The 19,538-nt window shown below is 35.0% G+C and overlaps 1 protein-coding gene across 2 annotated transcripts in view; it reads right to left on the reverse strand.

The window, feature by feature from the left end:
• Nucleotides 1-19,538, reverse strand: part of MTTP (microsomal triglyceride transfer protein) — a 58,090-nt gene that overhangs the window by 15,799 nt on the left and 22,753 nt on the right. For both annotated transcript variants that reach the window (XM_050791543.1, XM_050791542.1), the window contains exons 4-11: nt 17,823-17,930; nt 16,210-16,326; nt 15,775-15,914; nt 12,696-12,846; nt 10,370-10,527; nt 6,867-7,035; nt 5,886-5,993; nt 737-949 (exon numbers count right to left, since the gene is read on the reverse strand). In XM_050791543.1, coding sequence (XP_050647500.1) covers nt 737-949; nt 5,886-5,993; nt 6,867-7,035; nt 10,370-10,527; nt 12,696-12,846; nt 15,775-15,914; nt 16,210-16,326; nt 17,823-17,930 — 1,164 coding nt within the window. The remainder of the gene's footprint in view (nt 1-736; nt 950-5,885; nt 5,994-6,866; nt 7,036-10,369; nt 10,528-12,695; nt 12,847-15,774; nt 15,915-16,209; nt 16,327-17,822; nt 17,931-19,538) is intronic.

The raw sequence follows: 19,538 nt of genomic DNA on the forward strand, positions 1-19,538 counted from the left end.
ACAAGTAACTTCATAGATTATTAGAACTGCCTAACGATATGCAATATGTAAGGATCTACACTAAGCATCTATATTTATTTAATTCCATTTCCCCTTACCTTTTACTAACTCCCTCAAATCCTGGCTTTGCCCTCAGATATATAGATGTTAAATAAGTCACCCAAGAACAAACAACCAGGGAAGGACAGAGCCAGAGTTTATATGTAGGCCTGTCTTTCTCAAAAGCGTGTGCCCCTAACCGTCATGATTTGCAGCCACCAACTTCAACACAAAACTGGTGGGCAGGTGCTTAGCTACAAACTGGAAACACCATTCTCGGCAGATGGTTTATCTTGAGATTTGTAGACATTGTCTGCCCTAACAAAGGTTTAATTTAGTTGGCTTCCTGAAACATGTAGTTGTAGTAACAAACAAAGTTATATTTAAACCAGGATATTTCAGTATTGAAAAATGTAACAGCATCTTAAAACTTATAAAAGTAAATATATTTCAAAAACGAATTTGTTTCTTAAAATAAGAGAATATGCTTCAATATTTACGCTTCAGGATATAGGATGTTACCCTGTGAGGATATTTAGAGTAGCCTCAAATGCAATTTTAGAGTTATTTTTAAGCAGGAGAGAAGACTATTTGGAGAAAATATAGAGTGACTTGAGAGGAATTTGCATTTGACTCATGTTCAGACATGCTTTTTTTTTTCTTCTGTTAATGTCACAAATATTCTCAGAGATTTTACCTCATCAGTTATGAAAGGGAGATCATATCTCTGGAGAGTAGTGGTAGCCAGGTGGCTGATGGGCCCTTCTCCTGCTTCTGCGTACTTCAGAAGACTTGGGATGCCTTCTGGAAGCAGGGCATTCTTCAAAGCCAGCAGATACATCCTGGTGTCCTCTTTTTTCTCTGCTTTTTCAAGTCCTCCCAGGATTAACTTCTTAGCTTCCACTACTGCCTGAAAAATCATATACCTTAGATATATGCATGACCATACATTGAAGAAGACTTGGGCAAGACTGGCTTTATTCTTGGGTCGAAGAAAGCAACCTACAGTTTTACAAAGTTTTGCATTGGTTGCTTGACTGAGGCACACAGTGGAATAAAAGCAAACAAGTAAAGCCTGATAAAGGTGTTGTGCTTTTTTTTTTTTTTAAATACATATACATTCTTAAGAAGCAGTGAGTATTATCAATCGCTAAAGCAGCAATTAGATGGAGCCTTAGTGTCACCATGCACCTTTCCTTAAGTAAAAACTCGGGTGAGACCTCTTAGAGCTCAACCATAAGGTCTGGCTCTAAATGTTTTAAAAGTGCTTGTTTTTACTTAATTCCAAATTTAATTAGTGCTGCAATATAGTTTAAAAAATATTTCTTAAGTACCTCCTATGTGGTAGGTACTTTACTAGGTACTTTTCAAATACATTCTATAATGAGAGAAGTCCTTTTGTCCTAGTATGAGAAAAAGGGGGATTGAGTGTAAGTTAATAGTTTGATGGGAAAGCAAATTAGAAATAGGGACATCTGGGTTCTGGTCTTATATTTGCCACTACATATGTTTTAGAGACTTCAGTTTCATGTTTAAAATAAAGATTCTTTGGATGACAGAGCCTAGGCTGAAAAAATTTTTTTAAAAATAAAGGGTTTTAAGATCTAATTCATCCACAGGATTCATAACCTCTGAAATTAGGCTACAAGCACACACACACACACACACACACACACACACAAACACACACACGGGGTTGGGGAGAATGAATGATATGGGGAAGAGTGGAGAAGTATTAACAAAAGGCTCCCAATAGAAGGGAAGATGCTAAACATCACACTTAATCAGAGAAGTGACATTTCTCAACTACCAAATTGGTGAAAAATTCAAAAGTTTGCTACCATATTTTTTAGGTGAGACTATGGTGAAGTAGGCCTTTTCATAAATTGCTGATGAAAGCCTAAAACGGTACAATTCCTATGAAAGATAATGTGACAAAAACAAACAGAACTGGTTTTTGACAAGCAACTCTATCCCTAAAGCTACATCTCAACAATAGCAAAAATCTGTGCCTGAGATTAGTCACTTCAGTATTATTTGTAATAGCAAAATAGTGGAAGCCACTCACATGACCATTCATAGGAGATGTTAAATAAAACATAGTCCATAGACACAATGGAGTACTAGGCAGTTGTCAAAAGGAATGAAAAAGATCTCTGTGTAGTGAATATTTTCATGATATATTAAGTGAAAAATGTAAGATACAAAAAGAGTATATGCAGAATGATATATTTTGTGCAAAAAGGTATGTAAATGTGTGAACATCTGTTTACTGTTGCAAAAGGAAACATAGAAAGAATTTTTTTTTTTTAATCAGTGATTTTGTTTACCTAGAGGAAGTAGGTGAGATTGGGGGAAAAGCATCAGGAAGCGAATGAGAACTCTTTGATAATACTTTTAAAACACAGTTTTGTCTTTTGAACCACATTACTATTTCACATGTTCAAGAAATAAAATTAAATCAACAGGATGAACAATTATCAAAATTCAATTTAACCAGAAACAAATGAAACCAAATGTCTATCAACTTGTTAATATGACTAAACAGAAGAGAATAAAAAAGAATTAATCCAAGTAACTTTTGAGCATAAAACTTTGTACATATGCAATGGAATATAGTCTAAGGACAAAAAGAACTATAATAAAGTCTTGAACTTTACTTAGTTTGTTTCTCTAGTAATACTGGTGTAGCAATTCCAAAAAAATATTGTGTATGTTTTAGAATTGAGCAGATGAATCAATATATTGTTGTTCTCGAAAACCACATTTGTCACAGTGGGAGAAGGAAAATATAATGATGAAACGAGGGAAAAAAGAACCCTATAGTGTTGAATTAGAATTAGAATTAGAGATAGCAGTGGGAATTCACAATTTGGTAAATACATGTATTTTTTTTTCATTGTAAGATACTATTTGCAATGGCACTCAAGTAATAAGAAGTAAAAGTATTCAGAGGTAAATGTCAGATGTCTGCAAATTACTGTCAAATTATATAACTAAAATAAAACAGAAAGAGATAAAGCAAAGATAAGAATATGTTAACAACTGATGAATCTAGATGAAAGATATCCGGCTGTTCATGGAATTGTACTGTTCTTACAACGTTTCCGTAGGTTTAAATTTTTTCAAGTACAAATTCAGCGAAAATAAGCAATTAGGATGCAGGGAGGTCAAAACATAAGCAAAAGACAAACATAAAAAAGAAACATGTGGCATAGTACTGGTTGTGCACTTGTCTAGCCACCATTCAGACTGTCACAGGACAGTAGCTTTTATGCCAGTAAGTTCTGAAAGGCTATAGAACTACATAGGATGGCAGATACCTTTTATACAGTATGCCTGTAGTGTGCCCAGTAGCTACCTTAAATTTGTGCTTATTTAATACAAGACATCATTTTCTTTCCTTCCTTTCATATATCTTTGATTTGGGCAAAAGATAAATGAGTGTTCCACAGCAGAAAATTCAAAAGAAAAATTGAACCTTTACTACAGTTGTTCGGTAGTAAATTCACTACAGCCAAATCTCATCATCCTCAAAGATGAAAAAAAAAAGTTTGCGCAAAAACATGAACAAAACTGAATGCCAATGATAGTAGATGGTCTGCAGCTACCTTCAAGGTAATTTTAAAGATGTGATGAGAACCAGGCTGTCCATTATCAGAAGAACTTTAAATTTGATCGTTTGCTCTGTTTCCTTATGCTACATGACTTTCCTAGGTAACCCCAGTCTCTTTCAAGGTTTCAGCCTCTCTCTATTTCTGACCCTAACTTCTCTCCTGAGCCATAGGTGAATATGGACACCTGTCTGTTGGACAACTGAACCTGGTGACCCAAAGGATTTCAAACTTAACATGGCCAAAACAAACTAATAGCTCTACTCTCCTCCCACCCCCCAAACCAGGCTGTATAAACCTTACTTAAGTGGTTGGCATCACCATACACCTGGTATCCTCAACTGAAAGCTTTAGAGTCACCTGGATTCTTATATCTTTCTCATTTCCCACATCTTATCAGTCACTAAATAAAATGGCCCTTGAATCTATCTCCTCTCAGCCCCCTGCCCCTACATTAATTCAGACCTTTACTAATTCTTGCCTAGGTTATTGCAAATGCTTCCAGTCAGATCTCAGTAACTCTAATCCAGTAAACAATCAGTCCACACAACATCTTGCTTCTGTCTTAATAAAAAATCTGAGTATGTCATTCATCTGCCTGAAGACTTCACTGGTCTCTTGTTTCTGTAGAATGAAGGCCAGACTCCTTAGCTTGTTATTAATGAAGATCCAGCTCACCTTCCGTCTCTATTCTCATCTTTCCTGTGTCTCCATTCTCACTTATCTGCCCCCAGAAACATACATATTTTATGTTCCAACCCCACAGAATTTCTCACTTTCCCAAGAATACCAGGCCCATTTTGACTTTGGGCCTTTTCATACATTGTTGTATGTCTCCCAGAACAGCTTTCATTCCATACTTTGACCTCTTCACTTAAAAACCTCTTCTAGACTAAGTTTAAAAATTGTTATTTTGGTGGAAACTTCTCTAGCACACTCAAACAGAAAACATTGCTGCATCTTCTGTATTGTCTGAGTACTTTGTCTATATTTCAATATTATTTATTTGTTTATATTTGATAAACAGACTAGGAGTTCTTTGAGGATGGTAGAATATTTTACGTATATTTATATTTGAGGATTAGCATCATGCCTTACACAGAGTAGATGCTCATTAAATACTGCTGAACAGATCTTTCGATATGTGGGTTTTATCTTTAGCCAAGATATTTAATACACGAATAGCTGAAGTAAATCGGCTACTCAAATAATTACGGAAATTGAAAAATATAAGAAGTAATGCTTCCCTAACATAAAAATAATAAATTTAATTTCTGCCAGAACTTAATACGTTCATACTCAAGCTTTTTCAGTACTACTGGTTTTCAGTGATCTTTTTCATACTTAATGTATATTCTAGTTTTGGCTTGCCTCTTTTGGGACTATTTGGTTTCAAGAACATTTTCCCTACTATTTTTAATAGCAAGCACTTAGTAAGCAAAATGATATATAGTGCTGTCTGAGGTAGAAAAAATGCTGATGGAACACTGTCTGTATAATGTGGACAGAAAAAAGACTTACGTTTTTATATATTTAGCATCTTTATTTGCATTATAGAAAGACGGGCTGTGTTAGACATTAATCTATTTTGGTTTTCCATATTTAGTTATACTTAAAAAGTGTTTTTGCTTTTTGCTTTTTAGTAAGAAAGATGTGAAAATTGATAGTCCACTCAGGCAAGTAGAAAAGCTTTAGGCAAATGAAATTGAAAATAAGATATAAAGTTCTCTGTGATTAGAAGTAACTAAATTCCTACTATCAAAACTAAAAACTGCAAACCACACTTACTATAGACAAAGTTCTGCTCTAGGAGATAGCCTTAGAGTCTAATATTTATCTGAAAACAAGAAGTATATCATACACACCATTTAAAACTGAATACATAGTGGGTACTCAATAAAGTATATGGGTAAGGAGGTTATCGTACTTTCACTTTTTAGGAAGTCTTTATTAAATATTATCCATGTACCAGGAACTGGTAAGCAATTGGTGTTGAAAAAAACTGAGTTCCATTTCTTCATGGAACTTACATTCTAGTGAAATGGAAATATGCAATAAACGTAATAAGTGAGTGAATTGTAATGTATGTTAGATGGCAAAAATTGCTATGCAAATAAGGTAAGTAGAATAGAGTAAAGAGAATTAGTAGTGCCAATAGTAGGCAGCATGGTGAGTATCAAATAGGACGATGGTGTAGAATGATGTAATACATGAGATTGGATTTGCACTTACTTTGAGTTTGCAGCCTTCGTTCTGACACAACTTTCTGACAAGTGTCCCAATGATGATCATAACAGTTTCTCTGATGTCACTGCTCCCAATAGAACCTTTGAACTTACCCTATTAACCAAACAGGGATAAAATAGGTTACCAAGACATTTAAATATTTCCAAGGAACATTTTTAGTTAAAAAATAAAGTAACCAATACATCCTTGGGAAGTATTTTTATGTTTCTAGATTGCAAACTCAGAATTTTGCTTTTGAGACACTTACACATTTGCTATGTAGCTTTGAATTGAAGAGTTAATCCCCTTTTCAGGGATTTTTAACCTGCGATATAGGGAATTCTTAACCCTGGAGGTTTATGGATTGGATTCATTGGGTCAATGAACAAAAAATAAAAGTGGGGGAGGGGTTATAAAATTTTATGTATGAGTAAAAAGGGGCTTCATCACTTTTATCAGATTCTCAATGGGTACATTTTCCATAAAGATTATGAACTATTCCACTAGATCATAGGTAAACAAGTGCAATTAAAAAGAAAACATTCTTGGACACAAGAGAAGTCTAGCTTTCATTTTCAATATAAATCTTTAACAGCAGAAGAATTGTATCTCTTCAATGTAGGTATACTAAGTATCACGAGAATTTTTGAAGTCGAAACAAATCTTGTAAAATTGATTACTGAAGCATAACCCACACTTCTCCCCTCTGAAATTCTGTCCTGTGCTATATATAACATGATAGGTGAACACAATCTTTAAATTACCATATAGTTTATACTATTTAGTGAAATTGCGAATAAGGCACTAAGTGAAATAATTTATTATACAGTTAATAATTAGTGGATAGAAAATACCCCAATTTGGATATGAATACTCAGAGGTCTCTAGTTGATAGCCTTCATTCTGATCTAAGAAACTTTTAATTACTGTTAATAGTCTTAAGAAGTTTTACAGGAGGTGAGGGTCTTTATTTTCTATTTGACTTACAATGAGGGCTCTCAGGAGTTCTTCATCGGGATGAGAAGCAAATCCACAGGCATAGAGAAATCTCTCCTGGAGGATAATGCTACTGTCACTTTTGAAATCCAAAAAGTCCAAAATGGCTTCTAATGAGTCTGAGGTCTGAGCAGAGGTGACAGCGTCCACCAGCTGAGGTCTATAAAAAAAAGGCATAATCATGGATATCAATGTTTAGGGGAAGGAATGCTTAAAAATCTCTACCATTCACAGAGTCTCTATTGGCTTGAGTTTTCTCAAGAAGTGATTTTTTTAAATTTGAACCAATGAAGAAATGATTAAGACTTTCTCAAAAAGACCCCTCCCCATTTAATTTTAATTTTTTCCTTTAACGCCCCTCTCTCTCACTCAAACAGTGTATACTCAGAATATACAAACTAATTTTACTATATTAACCTAAGCTAAGTATAATTTGGAGATTTGTAAATAAAAATTATATAAATACAATTAAAAATTAAGTTCAAATTCCTTCCTATATAGTAATACATAAAAGCTATGGGTCCCCAAATTTATTCTCTTTCTTTAATTAGCTTTACAAATACACACATTTCAGAAGTGCCTACTTGAACTAAAGCAGTCTTATTTGATGGAAAATCCTTTAACTTTATATCCAAGGAGGAAGGTTTTGTTCTTTTTAAAAATTAAAAAAAAAAAACAAAACATGGTATAGCTCTATGTTTAACCACAATGAATACGTGTGAGCAGAATAGAACCCCTACAGAAAAACTCTAGTTACATATTTTAGTCATCAAAAATCTTTGTTTTTTTGAGCCTGGGACGGTAAAACTTCTAAGAGTAGTTGTCATATTAATGAACACATGTATGTAAATATTACATACTACATCTATTTAAACACACCAGACAATGTGACATGTGCTTAGTAGTTTATACTTTTAAAAAATGATATACTTGTACTATTTTGATCCTAACAAAAACCTAGTGAATTAAGCTTAGATAACTAGAAGACATAATACTTATTGAGTTTATATTGTGCAAGCTCTGTACTAAAAATTTTATGTGTCCAACCTCTCTTTAAGTTCTTCATCTGTAAAATGAAGTTAAAGTAGTATTTACCTCAGGATTGTTGGGAGGATTAAATTATGTTATCTCTGTAAAACATTCAGAAGAGTGCTTGACATATAGTAAGTGATTGATAAATATTAGCTGTTATTAATACTACCACCTCATTTAATCCACTGAACATTCCTATCAGTGTAATATTAATATTCCCCTGTACATGCTAGGAAACAGACACAGATATACCTAGTCATTTGTTCAAGGTCACAAAGCTGGTAAATGGGATTGCTGGAATTGAAATCTAGGTTTTTCTGACTCTGGAGTCCATAGTTTCTTAATTACATTGATGTTTCTCAAAGTGTTTTCCATGTTAACACTAGTCCTACAAAATGCTTTAAGAAAAGGGATTTTCAAGGTCATGTATTTTAGAAAATATTCAAAACGTACCAGAATATTATCTGATTAAAGATACTATAAAATTCTGCAACAGAGAGAAATTGACATGGTTTCATCCAGTTTTGCAAACTCAGTTGCTCACAGAATCTTTTCCTTTTTGCATACCTGTTAACTTCCTGCAAATTACAGGATACAACATAGAGGCTCTTTGGGAAATGTTACATTCCACCACCCTGCCTCTCACTATCCTACAATAAATAGAAAAAATTATTATCCTTATTTTACAGATGTTGAAAGTGAGGCTCAGAGAAGCTAAATATAAAAGACTTCCTTGGCCGGGTGTGGTGGCTTACGTATGTAATCCCAGCACTTTGGAAGGCCGAGGTGGGTGGATCACCTGAGGTCGGGAGTTCGAGACCAGCTTGACCAACATGGAAAAACCCCATCTCCACTAAAAATACAAAATTAGCCGGGTGTGGTGGCACATGCCTGTAATCCCAGCTACTCGGGAGGCTGAGGCAGGAGAATTGCTTGAACTCTGAAGGTGGAGGTTGTGGTGAGCTGAGATTGTACCATTGCACTCCAGCAGCATGGGCAATAAGAGCAAAACAGAGTCTCAAAAAAAAAAAAAAAAAAAGACTTCCTTGAAGGATATACTGTTACTGGAGGGTAGAATTTAAACTAGATGTTCTGATTTTAGTTCATCTTAGTGTCCTTTCTATTACACTACACTACATGTGTGTTGCATGTTATATGGTTCAATATTGTATAAATAATCTGATTTAGAAAATGCATCATGCAGTCCTCCAAATTATTGCTGCCTTAAGATTTTTAGGATACAGATAATGCTAAAGTTTAGTGTAATCTCTATTCTCAATTAATACCTAATGATTCCACTTTCATTCTCAGTAATTTCTGCCTTTAATGTTAAGACAATGCCTATGTACTTTGAGAGTGGTAAAATTTTTAAAGAATCTTAAAAATACAAAAAGTAATGTTAAGACAAGTCCTTCTACCAATATATTTTAACATGCTGTAATTGAAACAGAGCCTAAGAATTTATGATTTTGTTTATTTTTCAATTTCTGGTTTAAATATTTATTTTTGAAGAGAATAACCAACTTTGAATAGTAATTTGGAATTCCTATCAATTTTTTAATATCCTTAAGGCAAGTAAATAAATGCAAGTGAGCATAAACAGACTATTCAGAAAAAAGCTACAATTTTCCTCCTGTTGGGGAATTCAGTCCTTTGAACTCAGTGACTACTACTGCTGTGTGCGTGTGTGTAACTTGGCTAATTTCCACTTTTGATTATGTTAATGACTGTTATTCACTGTCAAATTAATTGAGCCTTGTTCTATATCATCAATGAAGATAATTGGTATCATAAGCTCAATTTGTATATATAAACAAATTCTGTATTATAGACTAAAAATACATTGTATTTAGAAACAGATGCAATGTTTTGGGGAAAGAATTAAGTCAACTCTGTTTATTACACATGTAAAATGCATCATATTTTCACCAAATATTGAATAATGTATGGATTTATTTTTACAGATTCTTTTCACCATTCACCTCAGTTCTCAGTTTTCTACATAAAACGTAGTTTCAACTGGCTCTTTAGTGAAATCACATTTTCAACTGAACAAGTCAAACCTTTCTTGTTGTTTTTTTTTTAACCAACTCAAATCTGTTCAGGTGTCAACAGCACGAGGAACACAATTTCAAAAACAGCGAGGCAGCACATGCCCCACGGTGTCATGACGAATCCCTGCCTTCACTTATCTATGTACCAATCTAGTCCCGATTTAAACTCATAAACACAACAACATATTTATTCCAAGTCCCTGCTGAAAATCTGCTATTGTATTTCTGGTCAAGTGACTATTAAATTACAGAACTGTGGAATTACTGTTCAATGAAAATGTAGTACAACAAAATAATTGTTTTGGAGGTGGGGCAGTCGGTTTAAAAGGGGTCTTTCTTGCTTCAAAAAAACCAACAATCCAGAAATGTTTCTGACAGACAACCTCACACAAAGGTTGGGGAACTTACAATACTTCCTTGCTTTCCATCTTTAGGATTTGAAGGATCTCTTCCTTCTTCGCAGTCCTGAGGTGCTGAACGAAAGCCAGGAAGTTTCTGACAGCCTCAGCCTTGGAGAGGCTGTCAGGCTGCAGGTACTTCCTGGTGGACTGCCAGTGCTCCAAGATCTGCAAAACATAGCTGCAGGCTCATACCCCACTCACAACTGTGAACATCCACATTTACAAAGGGTGTTCTCCCAGGAATAAAATGTCCCTTGTGTCTGAAGCAAAAGCAGCTTTTTGTACCTTACCTCAATATACCTGATAGTTCTCTGCCCATATCACACCCCTGGGACTTCCAATCACTCTGTGTACCATTCCTCTGTAGGAGGACTGTTTTTGTCTATTCATATTTAGCTTGAAGAGCCTAGGGCAATAATTAACTGGTTTCTGGGTATATAGGTCATTTCATGGCTACACCAAGGGAATTCTATCTGAGACCAGGCTTTGACTACCATAGTGCAATTTAAATTGTGCAGAATTTTAATTAACAGCAAAATATTTCAGTGATAAAATAATAGAACTGCTGAAGAATTGTATCAGGTTTCTAATTTACCTGCACCTCATTGAAAATCCATTTTTTGGTGAGCTCCCCATTCTATCTCTTTATTGTATTATTTGTATGAAATTCAATGTTTTGCTATTGCTAAGGTCTGAATTATTCATTTCTTATATCTATGGTTTTTAGAGTAGCATTTAGATAAAGGTAATTCTCACATACACTAAGTTACTCTATTGCAGTTTTAAAAATAGTATTAGGTTGTTGCAAAAGTAAAGGCAAAAACCACAATTACTTTTGCAACAACCTAATAAGTAGTTCTAATTAATGGCATCTCTTGGTTTTGAAACTAACGAAATAACTTATTTTTCATACTTTACTACTTCCCCCCCTAGTTTTATGAAATCCTATCAGTGACTTCTAACTCTCTAACTCTATAGTAATAACTTGCTGCCAGTTTTTAAATTATTCATTACTTCTAATAAGCAATGGATCCTTTTTTTCTCTTTTTCAAGTCCCTTTTAGCTATCTAATCTTAAGAAGATGTTCCAAGTGAAATTCAAGCTGCACTTAGCTAAAGATTTACTGGGTCATTTCTGAAGGCAGAGAACATATCAATATTAATTCAGGTGTTTTTGTTTTTCTTTAAAGAGCTGCAACAGAATTTACAAAAGCAAATTTGGAATTTGAAATTCCAAATTTGGAAAAGCAAATTTCTCAATGACATAAATAAATCATTTTCTATAATAATTAGGAAATAATTATCAAAAATATTAGATGGCTTGTAATGTTTAATATCTATGGGATAGAAATTAATAGTGCAGAGCACAAGAAAAGATTAGTTTTATTAGCCACCTTCCTAATTTCCGTCTCATACAACATTAGAAAATTACATTAGAACATTAAATGACATATGGAAAAAAAAAAAACAAGTGAAGAAACAATGTTTGAAGATGATGATTTTGTGTTTTAAAATGTTTTGTTTTTCCTCTAACTCAATTTCAGAAACTAATAAGCAATTACTGTCTTGTACTTTAAGCAAATTATGGTATTACATCTTGATGATTTCACTTTTCTGAACAAACACCAGTAGTATTGAAGGAAAGAGCATCTCCCTGTAGTTACACACAGAGCATGAAGCCAATGGTCTGTTCTTCTGACAAAAGATTACAGATAAGGAAATGCTGGATGGTCATTTCTCTGACTGTATATCATAATTGATTCATGCAATAAAAAGAAAATTTTCTTTGTTGGATTAAAAATGTTACAAGATAATCTACACTTTGCCCTGGGGATGAGATATCGCATTTCTGAGAGTAATTTTAGGGGAAACTGGGGTAAATAAATGTTTCCTAATTTAGGCAAAGATCCTGGTATCCTTTTTCAGTCCTTGCAGCAATACTCAGAACACTGAGGCCAGTAAAGTATGTCACCTGTGGACAAATCACTATTATGTGACAGAAATTTCAGGGTTCAGCCTTTGTCCACATTCTTGATACCATATGCTTCCCCCTAACTTCATTAAGCCCTCTATCCTCCCTGAATTCTAGATGACTTATTAAAAGTTGCCCTTGAGTTATAACACTTTTTGAGAGGAATGAATGGTAACTAGTTGTTAATTATTGGTGTGTCATGCACCATGTCAGGTGCATATTGTGACTGCTGTCATCACAACTCTGTGGTAGCTGGTAGTTCTTCAGAAACTTTCTTCATTAAATGAGCTGATGTTTTCACTGGAGACAAAAGGAAAACAGAGTCTGATGTCATGATTATTCACACATTTGTCTGCACTTACAGAAGGACATCCTTTACAGTGGCTCTGGAAGACCTGCCCCACAATGGGAATGGCCGTGTACTTTGAATCAACTGCTTTGATTATGGTTGCAGCCTGTTTTCCAGACATCAGTCTTGGGCCTGCCTCGGTTGTCTTCAGCTCTAATTTCTGCCTGCATAATACCAAAGGGAAATGCTATATTATAATCATTCTTTTGAGTGAACAAGATACTAATTGCCACTCTTTTGGCAAACAAGATAGTAATTTATTCAAGTTGTATACAGACATGTCTTTCAAACTGTGATATCTCCATAGGTAACTGAAAGCTCATTATGAAGTCTTTCTGCAGCAACAATTGTATGAAAAGATTTGAAAATTTAAGTTTGGATTTTCAAAATATTATGTCAACAGTATACAGGGAAGAAAAATTGCCTGGATGATGTATAAGATATGCGACGTCAGCTCTTTTGAATTTAGCCCAGCTTTCTGAAAATGATACTGTCAATAAAACCATGTGCTACTTATTAACCAAGACAGCTAGAAAAGCTTATTTTCCAAAAATAGTCTCAACTATATTTTTGTGTGACATGCTCTTCCAGAACCTGTCTGTCTCAAAAAGTAGGGTCTACATCCCTCTCCTTGAACCCTGGTAGGACTCTGCAACTGCCTCAACTAATAGAGGAGAGTGAAAGTAATGCTATGTGATCTCTACAGCTATATCTTAAAAGAGGATTCAGCTTTTCTCTGGCACACTATCAGCACATGTGCTTCGGAGCCTCGAGCTACTACATAAGAAGTCTGACATGAAGCTGCCATGCTGAGAGGCCACAGGGAAATAAAAGATACTTGCGCCAGGAGCCTCAGTTGTTTGAGTCTTTCCAGCCCATGCACCAGATACATGGGGGAACAACCTTTAAATAGTTTGACTGTCTGCAACTACATAGATGCCGAGCAAGGCCAAGGCAAGCCTATAAATTATGACAGAGAACAGTACAGTGATTGTTGCATTTTATACCACTAAATCTGGGGTTGTTTGTTACATAGCAATGGAAATCTCATAGGCCTGATAAGTAACTTAAAATATTGATTTTATATGAAAATATAATAAAACATTATAGATATACCGGTAGTATATGAAGTAGAAAGCAAAATTCTACTCCAGATGAGGCTTCTATAAAATTTCAAGCATTGTAATGAGGCATTTTTACTAATATTTTGTATCTATTTGGTACTAATATTAGAGCTACTCCAGAGAAATTTGAGAAGCAATGGCATAAGGTATAATACATTCACTGTTAGAAAACATTGTTTTCTGAATTAAAACCTGAAAATAACAGAAACTCTAAGATTTAAAATTCTAGTTCTTAATCCTGTTAGAACAATTCTGTCCAGAGAAATGGTCTTCAATTGAAAAACAGGCCTAAATATTTAAGTTGCATAAGTCATATCAAAAATTTTGTCACATCCCTTTACTATGGAACTTTTTATGTTTTTAACAACAATATTTATTTTAAAACTCTTAAAGAGAAAAATTACAAATGCTACCACTTTTTAACCTTAACATATAAAACATTTGACAGAGAAATTAGAAAATGAACTAGAATGAATCAAGTAGTTTGTCTTTTTAAAACTTAAAATCTGTTCAATAAATAATTGATTTTTAATACAATTTTATTTAAAATGTAGTTATTTACCATGTGCCATGAATTGTTGTAGATGATGTAAAAAATAAAGATGAACAAGATATAATTACTACTTTCAAGGAGCTCACAGCTGAAATGAGGAAGCACAATGAATACAGTCATGTGCTTCACAAGGACATTTTGGTCAATGATGGACCCATGTATGGAGGTGGTCCCACAGGATTATGAAGCTGAAACATTCCTCTTGCCTAGTGACATCATAGCTGTCCTATCATCATAGTGCAAAGCATTACTCACATATTTCTGCCAATGCTGGTGGAAACACACTACTGTGCTACTGTTATATAAAAGTATAGCACATGTAGTTATGTACAATACATATTTGATAATGATGACAAATGACTATTAGTGATTTCTGTATTTATTATATCATACCTTTTATTAATATTTTAGAGTGTACTCGTTCTACTTATTAAAAAAATTAACTATAAGACAGCCTCAGGCAGGTTCTTCAGGAGGTATTCCAGAAGAAGGCATTGTTATCAGAAGAGGTGACAGCTCCACATATGTTATTGCACCTGAAGACCTTTCAGTGAGACAAGATTTGGAGGTTGTAGGTGCCTTCCACTGGAGGAAGACAGTGATATTGATGATCCTGACCTTGTGTAGACCTAGGCTAATATATATGTTTATGTCTTCAGTTTTTAACCGGAAATTTTTTAAAGTAAAAAATTTAAAAATAGAAAAAAGCTTGTAGAATAAAGATTTAAAGAAAAAATATTTTTGTAATCTGTACAAAGTGTTTTAAACTATGTTATTACAGAGTAGCTCAAAAGTTAACAAAAATTAGAGTTTTTAAAGTAAAAATGTTACAGTAAGCTAAGGTTAATTTATGATAGAGGAAAAAGGATTTTTAGAAATTCAGTGTAGCATAAGTGTACAGTGTTTATAAAGTCTACAGTAGTGTACAGTGATGTCCTAGTCTATGATATTCACTCAGTGCTCATTTGGTGATTCATCCAGAGCAACTTTCAGCCCTGCAAATTTCATTAACGTACCTTTTATGAATAAAGGTACACCTACATAGTATCTTTTATACTGCATTTTTTTACTGACTTTTTCTATGTTTAGATACGTAAAAACGTATCATTATGTTTAATTGTCTACAGTATGCAGTACAGCAATATGCTATACAGGTTTGTAGCCTAGGAACAATAGGCTATACCATATAATGTAGTGTAGGTTATGCCATCTAGGTTTGTGTATGTATACTCTATGATGTTTGCACAATGATGAAATTGCCTAACAATGCATTTCTCAGAACTTATTCCCATTGTTAAGCAACGCATGACTACACACACACACACACACACACACACACAGAGATCTATTTACAAATCAAGTATAATAATATAACAAAGAATAATAAGAAAATAAAAATTTCAGCATTATCTTACTTTGATACTATTTTCCCTGTAATGGTTTGTAGGAAATTGAGTCCAAAAGCGTGTGTTTCTTCAGCAAGCACAGCTATAACAAAGCTGTCTTCTATCTTATAGGTGGTGACAGATGTAGCTTTTGAACTGACACCCAAGACCTAAATAAATAAATAGCCATCTTTATAACAAGGAATCATCTTTTAAATTATCGAATCAAGTAAATAGCAAACTGTCTTTTGGTCTACAAAACAACTTCCTCATTACACCCATCCCTCATTATTAACACCTACAACTCACTGAAATGGGTCTATTCATTTCATATATGTGAATTTACAGCCTAAACTAAAAATTATAAATGCTTCAAAATTCTATTTCTACTTTATTTTTCTATTACATTAATCTCTACAAAATGTAATTATTTGAATGCCTCAAAGAAAGTGATATCTATCATACCTGATTTGGGGTCGTAAATCCAGACCTCGCTATTTTGCATGAATCCAAGGCCTTAATTTTGATCACTTTGCCTTGATGAGCCTGGTAGGTCACTTTACAATTTCCAGAGATATCTACCTAAAAAGAAAGCAAGGGCATAATGTTTGGGATTCCTTGTGGGCCAGTTGAGTTCTAATGAGAAGTGGCTTGAAAACTGAGGTCTCTAATATGCCACAGGGGACTTTTTTTTTTCTCCCCCAGGATGATAAGATACAAAGACAGGAACAAGGTTTCTGGTAGCTTGTTGATTCCTTCCCATTCTCTTTGGTTGAGTCTTACTAGCGCCTTCTCATTTTTTTCAGGAATAATGTAGGATTTCCTACTTCTCTCTAAATCCAATCAGAATTAGACAAATGGCCTGGTAACATTTGAAACTTCTGATAAATGGGTAATTCTGTGGCAAGGGAGTTGATTGTTAAAGTTGTATCTAGATTCTGTGCATGTGTGTGTGTGGTGTGTGTGTGTGTGGTGTGTATGTGTGTGGTGTGTGTGTGTGTGTGTGTGTGTGTGTGTGTGTGTGTGTGTGTGTAACTTCAACTAGCTGAATATGATTAGAAATTCTTAAAATCCTGTGGGACTAACTCAAATCATCATTAGTTACACATCATTAGTTTGAATTGAGGCAAATGTATCTCAATACAGATTCTGTCTAGCTTCTCTGAGCTTTCTCCTGGGGCCTCTGCCAGCATCACAGAAGCAGAGGTCTCTTTTCTAGAAAGCTAACCAACATTCTTTTGGTCCAACCCTACCATCAGATTTTTCACCCACTCATGGGCTGGTTGAATTCAGTCTAAGAAACTTGGACTCCAGTCTTGACCCCAGGTATGATACTGGAAGGTCCACCTAACTTCTCTAGTTTCTTCTTTTGCAAAATGAACAGTGTTGGTACAGACGAGTGGTTCCCCACCTTGACAAGGCATCCAAATAATCCACAAAGACTGTTAAAATACAGATATTTGGCCAAGCGCGGTGGCTCATGCCTGTAATCCCAGCATTTTGGGAGGCCAAGGTGAGCAGATCATCTGAGGTCAGGAGTTCAAGACCAGCCTGGCCAACATGGTGAAACCCCGTCTCTACTAAAAATACAAGCTGGGCATGGTGGTGCCTGCCTGTAATCCCAGCTGCTTGGGAAGTTGAGGCAGGAGAATCACTTGAACCTGGGAGGCAGAGGTTGCAGTGAGCTGAGATTGCGCCATTGCACTCCAGCCTGGGCCACAGAGTGAGACTCCATCTCAAAAAGCAAACAAACAAACAAACAAACAAACAAAAAACAGATATTCAGTCCTCCCTGATCTACTGAATCAGAATCTCTGGGATGAATATAGGGAATCTATATTTGTAACAAGCCCCTCCATGGTACAGTGGTGCACAGTGACGTCTGGGAACCACTGGAATGATTCCCACAACGTTCCTTTAGTGTAAATAATTCTAATTCTCTAGGTAAACAAGACTTCACTACACAACTCACCTTTTCTGAGCATTATCTTAGTAGTAACTCTTCTACTTAAATTGTGTAAGTAGAAATCCTTACAAACTTATTGAGATGCTGAATCCTTAATAATATTTGTAAGTACCTCATTGGTGGTTCCAGAGCTTAACTGTGTCTGAAATAGGCTAGCCAGGCCTCTTTTGATATTTTCTATGGCCACTGGCTCATTTTGATATGAGTAGAACTCTTTGACCTGGTGGAGAGAGGGGAACAGAACACAAATGAAGCAAAAATGCATAATTTATCAGATTTAGTTAAATAAGTGTCAAAGTCAGATGCTTACCTGTATTAATCCTGGGAGAAAGAGATCTGACACTCCAAATCTGGAATTTCGTTTTTGTGAAAAGAAGCTATTTAAAATCTCTGAGACCATCAGAATGTGAAGTTTAGAGAGACTGATAGTGAAGGCTCTTGCACGATGGGCACAGCATTGGGCAAGAGCACTGATATAAGCTGGGAGCCTCATGAAAACAAGGGTGGCCCAAGGGAAGAGAAATGAACATTCTGTTTGAACATGTCAGCATGTTCTCTACCTGTAATGGTACTTGAAACAAAAAATAACTAAAGTTTAAAATAACAGCAAATAAAAAAGTCCTTGGCCAAAAATGGCAATCACTACCTTTGAGATTCCTGAGATGGCACAGCCTCTATGGGCTATCGCAAGGCCCCAGGCGTGGCCATAATACCCATGGTCAACATTTCACAGGGGCAATGTTCTTCACCTTCCAGAGTATTTATATTGGTATTGGGTAAAGGTATACCTATATATACACACACGTATATATATATACACATACAGAAGGCTGGGAAATTTGAGGTTGAGATTGCTACTGCTCCATAACCTGCCCCAGGCACTGCTTTGAGGTTCCCATCAGAAGACAGAGAAAGGAGGTTGAAATGAGGAGGGTGACTATGATTTGGCAGGAATAGTAAGCCACTTAGCTTTGTTTTATCATCTTTGATATCTATAGGCACAGAGATGATAACAGTGTCTTTTGCCATTTTGATAATTTAATGTTGAAGAAACAAGGATAAAAGTACAAAGCGAATTTAATGGAAAGCAACTTGTTGGTTTTCATCCTGTAGACTTGATACACATCACACAATTTAGAAATAGAGGATAGATACGTGTTCCCTGTAAAAATTCTCAAGGTCTATGATAATTACAGTTGAGCATTTCTACCAGAAATATCCTGAATGCCTTCCTAGTACTCTTTAAAACCAACCACAGCTTCTAAAGTAAAACATAAAGCTCAATAACTATGCAATGAATCCAAATAATACCAAGCTCAGTAATTTAGCCTACATAAAGACTCTCTTGTGCCTTAGAAGAAGAGAATGTTTTTCCTGAATTATCCAAACAAGTGTCTCAAATCTCTATTTTTACTTCCTACATATACTCTGCCTAGTGATGGATTTACTAGGTACTTTATCTGGCAATCAGCTTTAGTCATTAGACTGGACTAACCTATAAATGTTGGAATAGTGTTTGTCCAACTTAGAAACTGGAATAATGACCTCAGTGTCTGAAAATTCACAGTATCATATTCTCAAACAAATCACTGGCAATATCTCAGACCCAAGCCTGAGTTTCTGAAGTTCTATTTTGTAAACTGTATCTCCTTCCTTTAATAATCATAATGTAATTTCCTTTTCAAATATTTGGAAGTGTATCTCCAGATATCATGACTATTAGAAGTTCATAACTAGATTACCCCAAAATAGTCAGAAAGTGTTCACTCAGTGGCAATACACACATGTCTATATGGCCCATGTCTTTTTGGTATGAACCATAAACACT

Source organism: Macaca thibetana, chromosome 5 (genome assembly GCF_024542745.1).
Source record: "Macaca thibetana thibetana isolate TM-01 chromosome 5, ASM2454274v1, whole genome shotgun sequence".
In the NCBI taxonomy this organism is placed as follows: Eukaryota; Metazoa; Chordata; class Mammalia; order Primates; family Cercopithecidae; genus Macaca; species Macaca thibetana.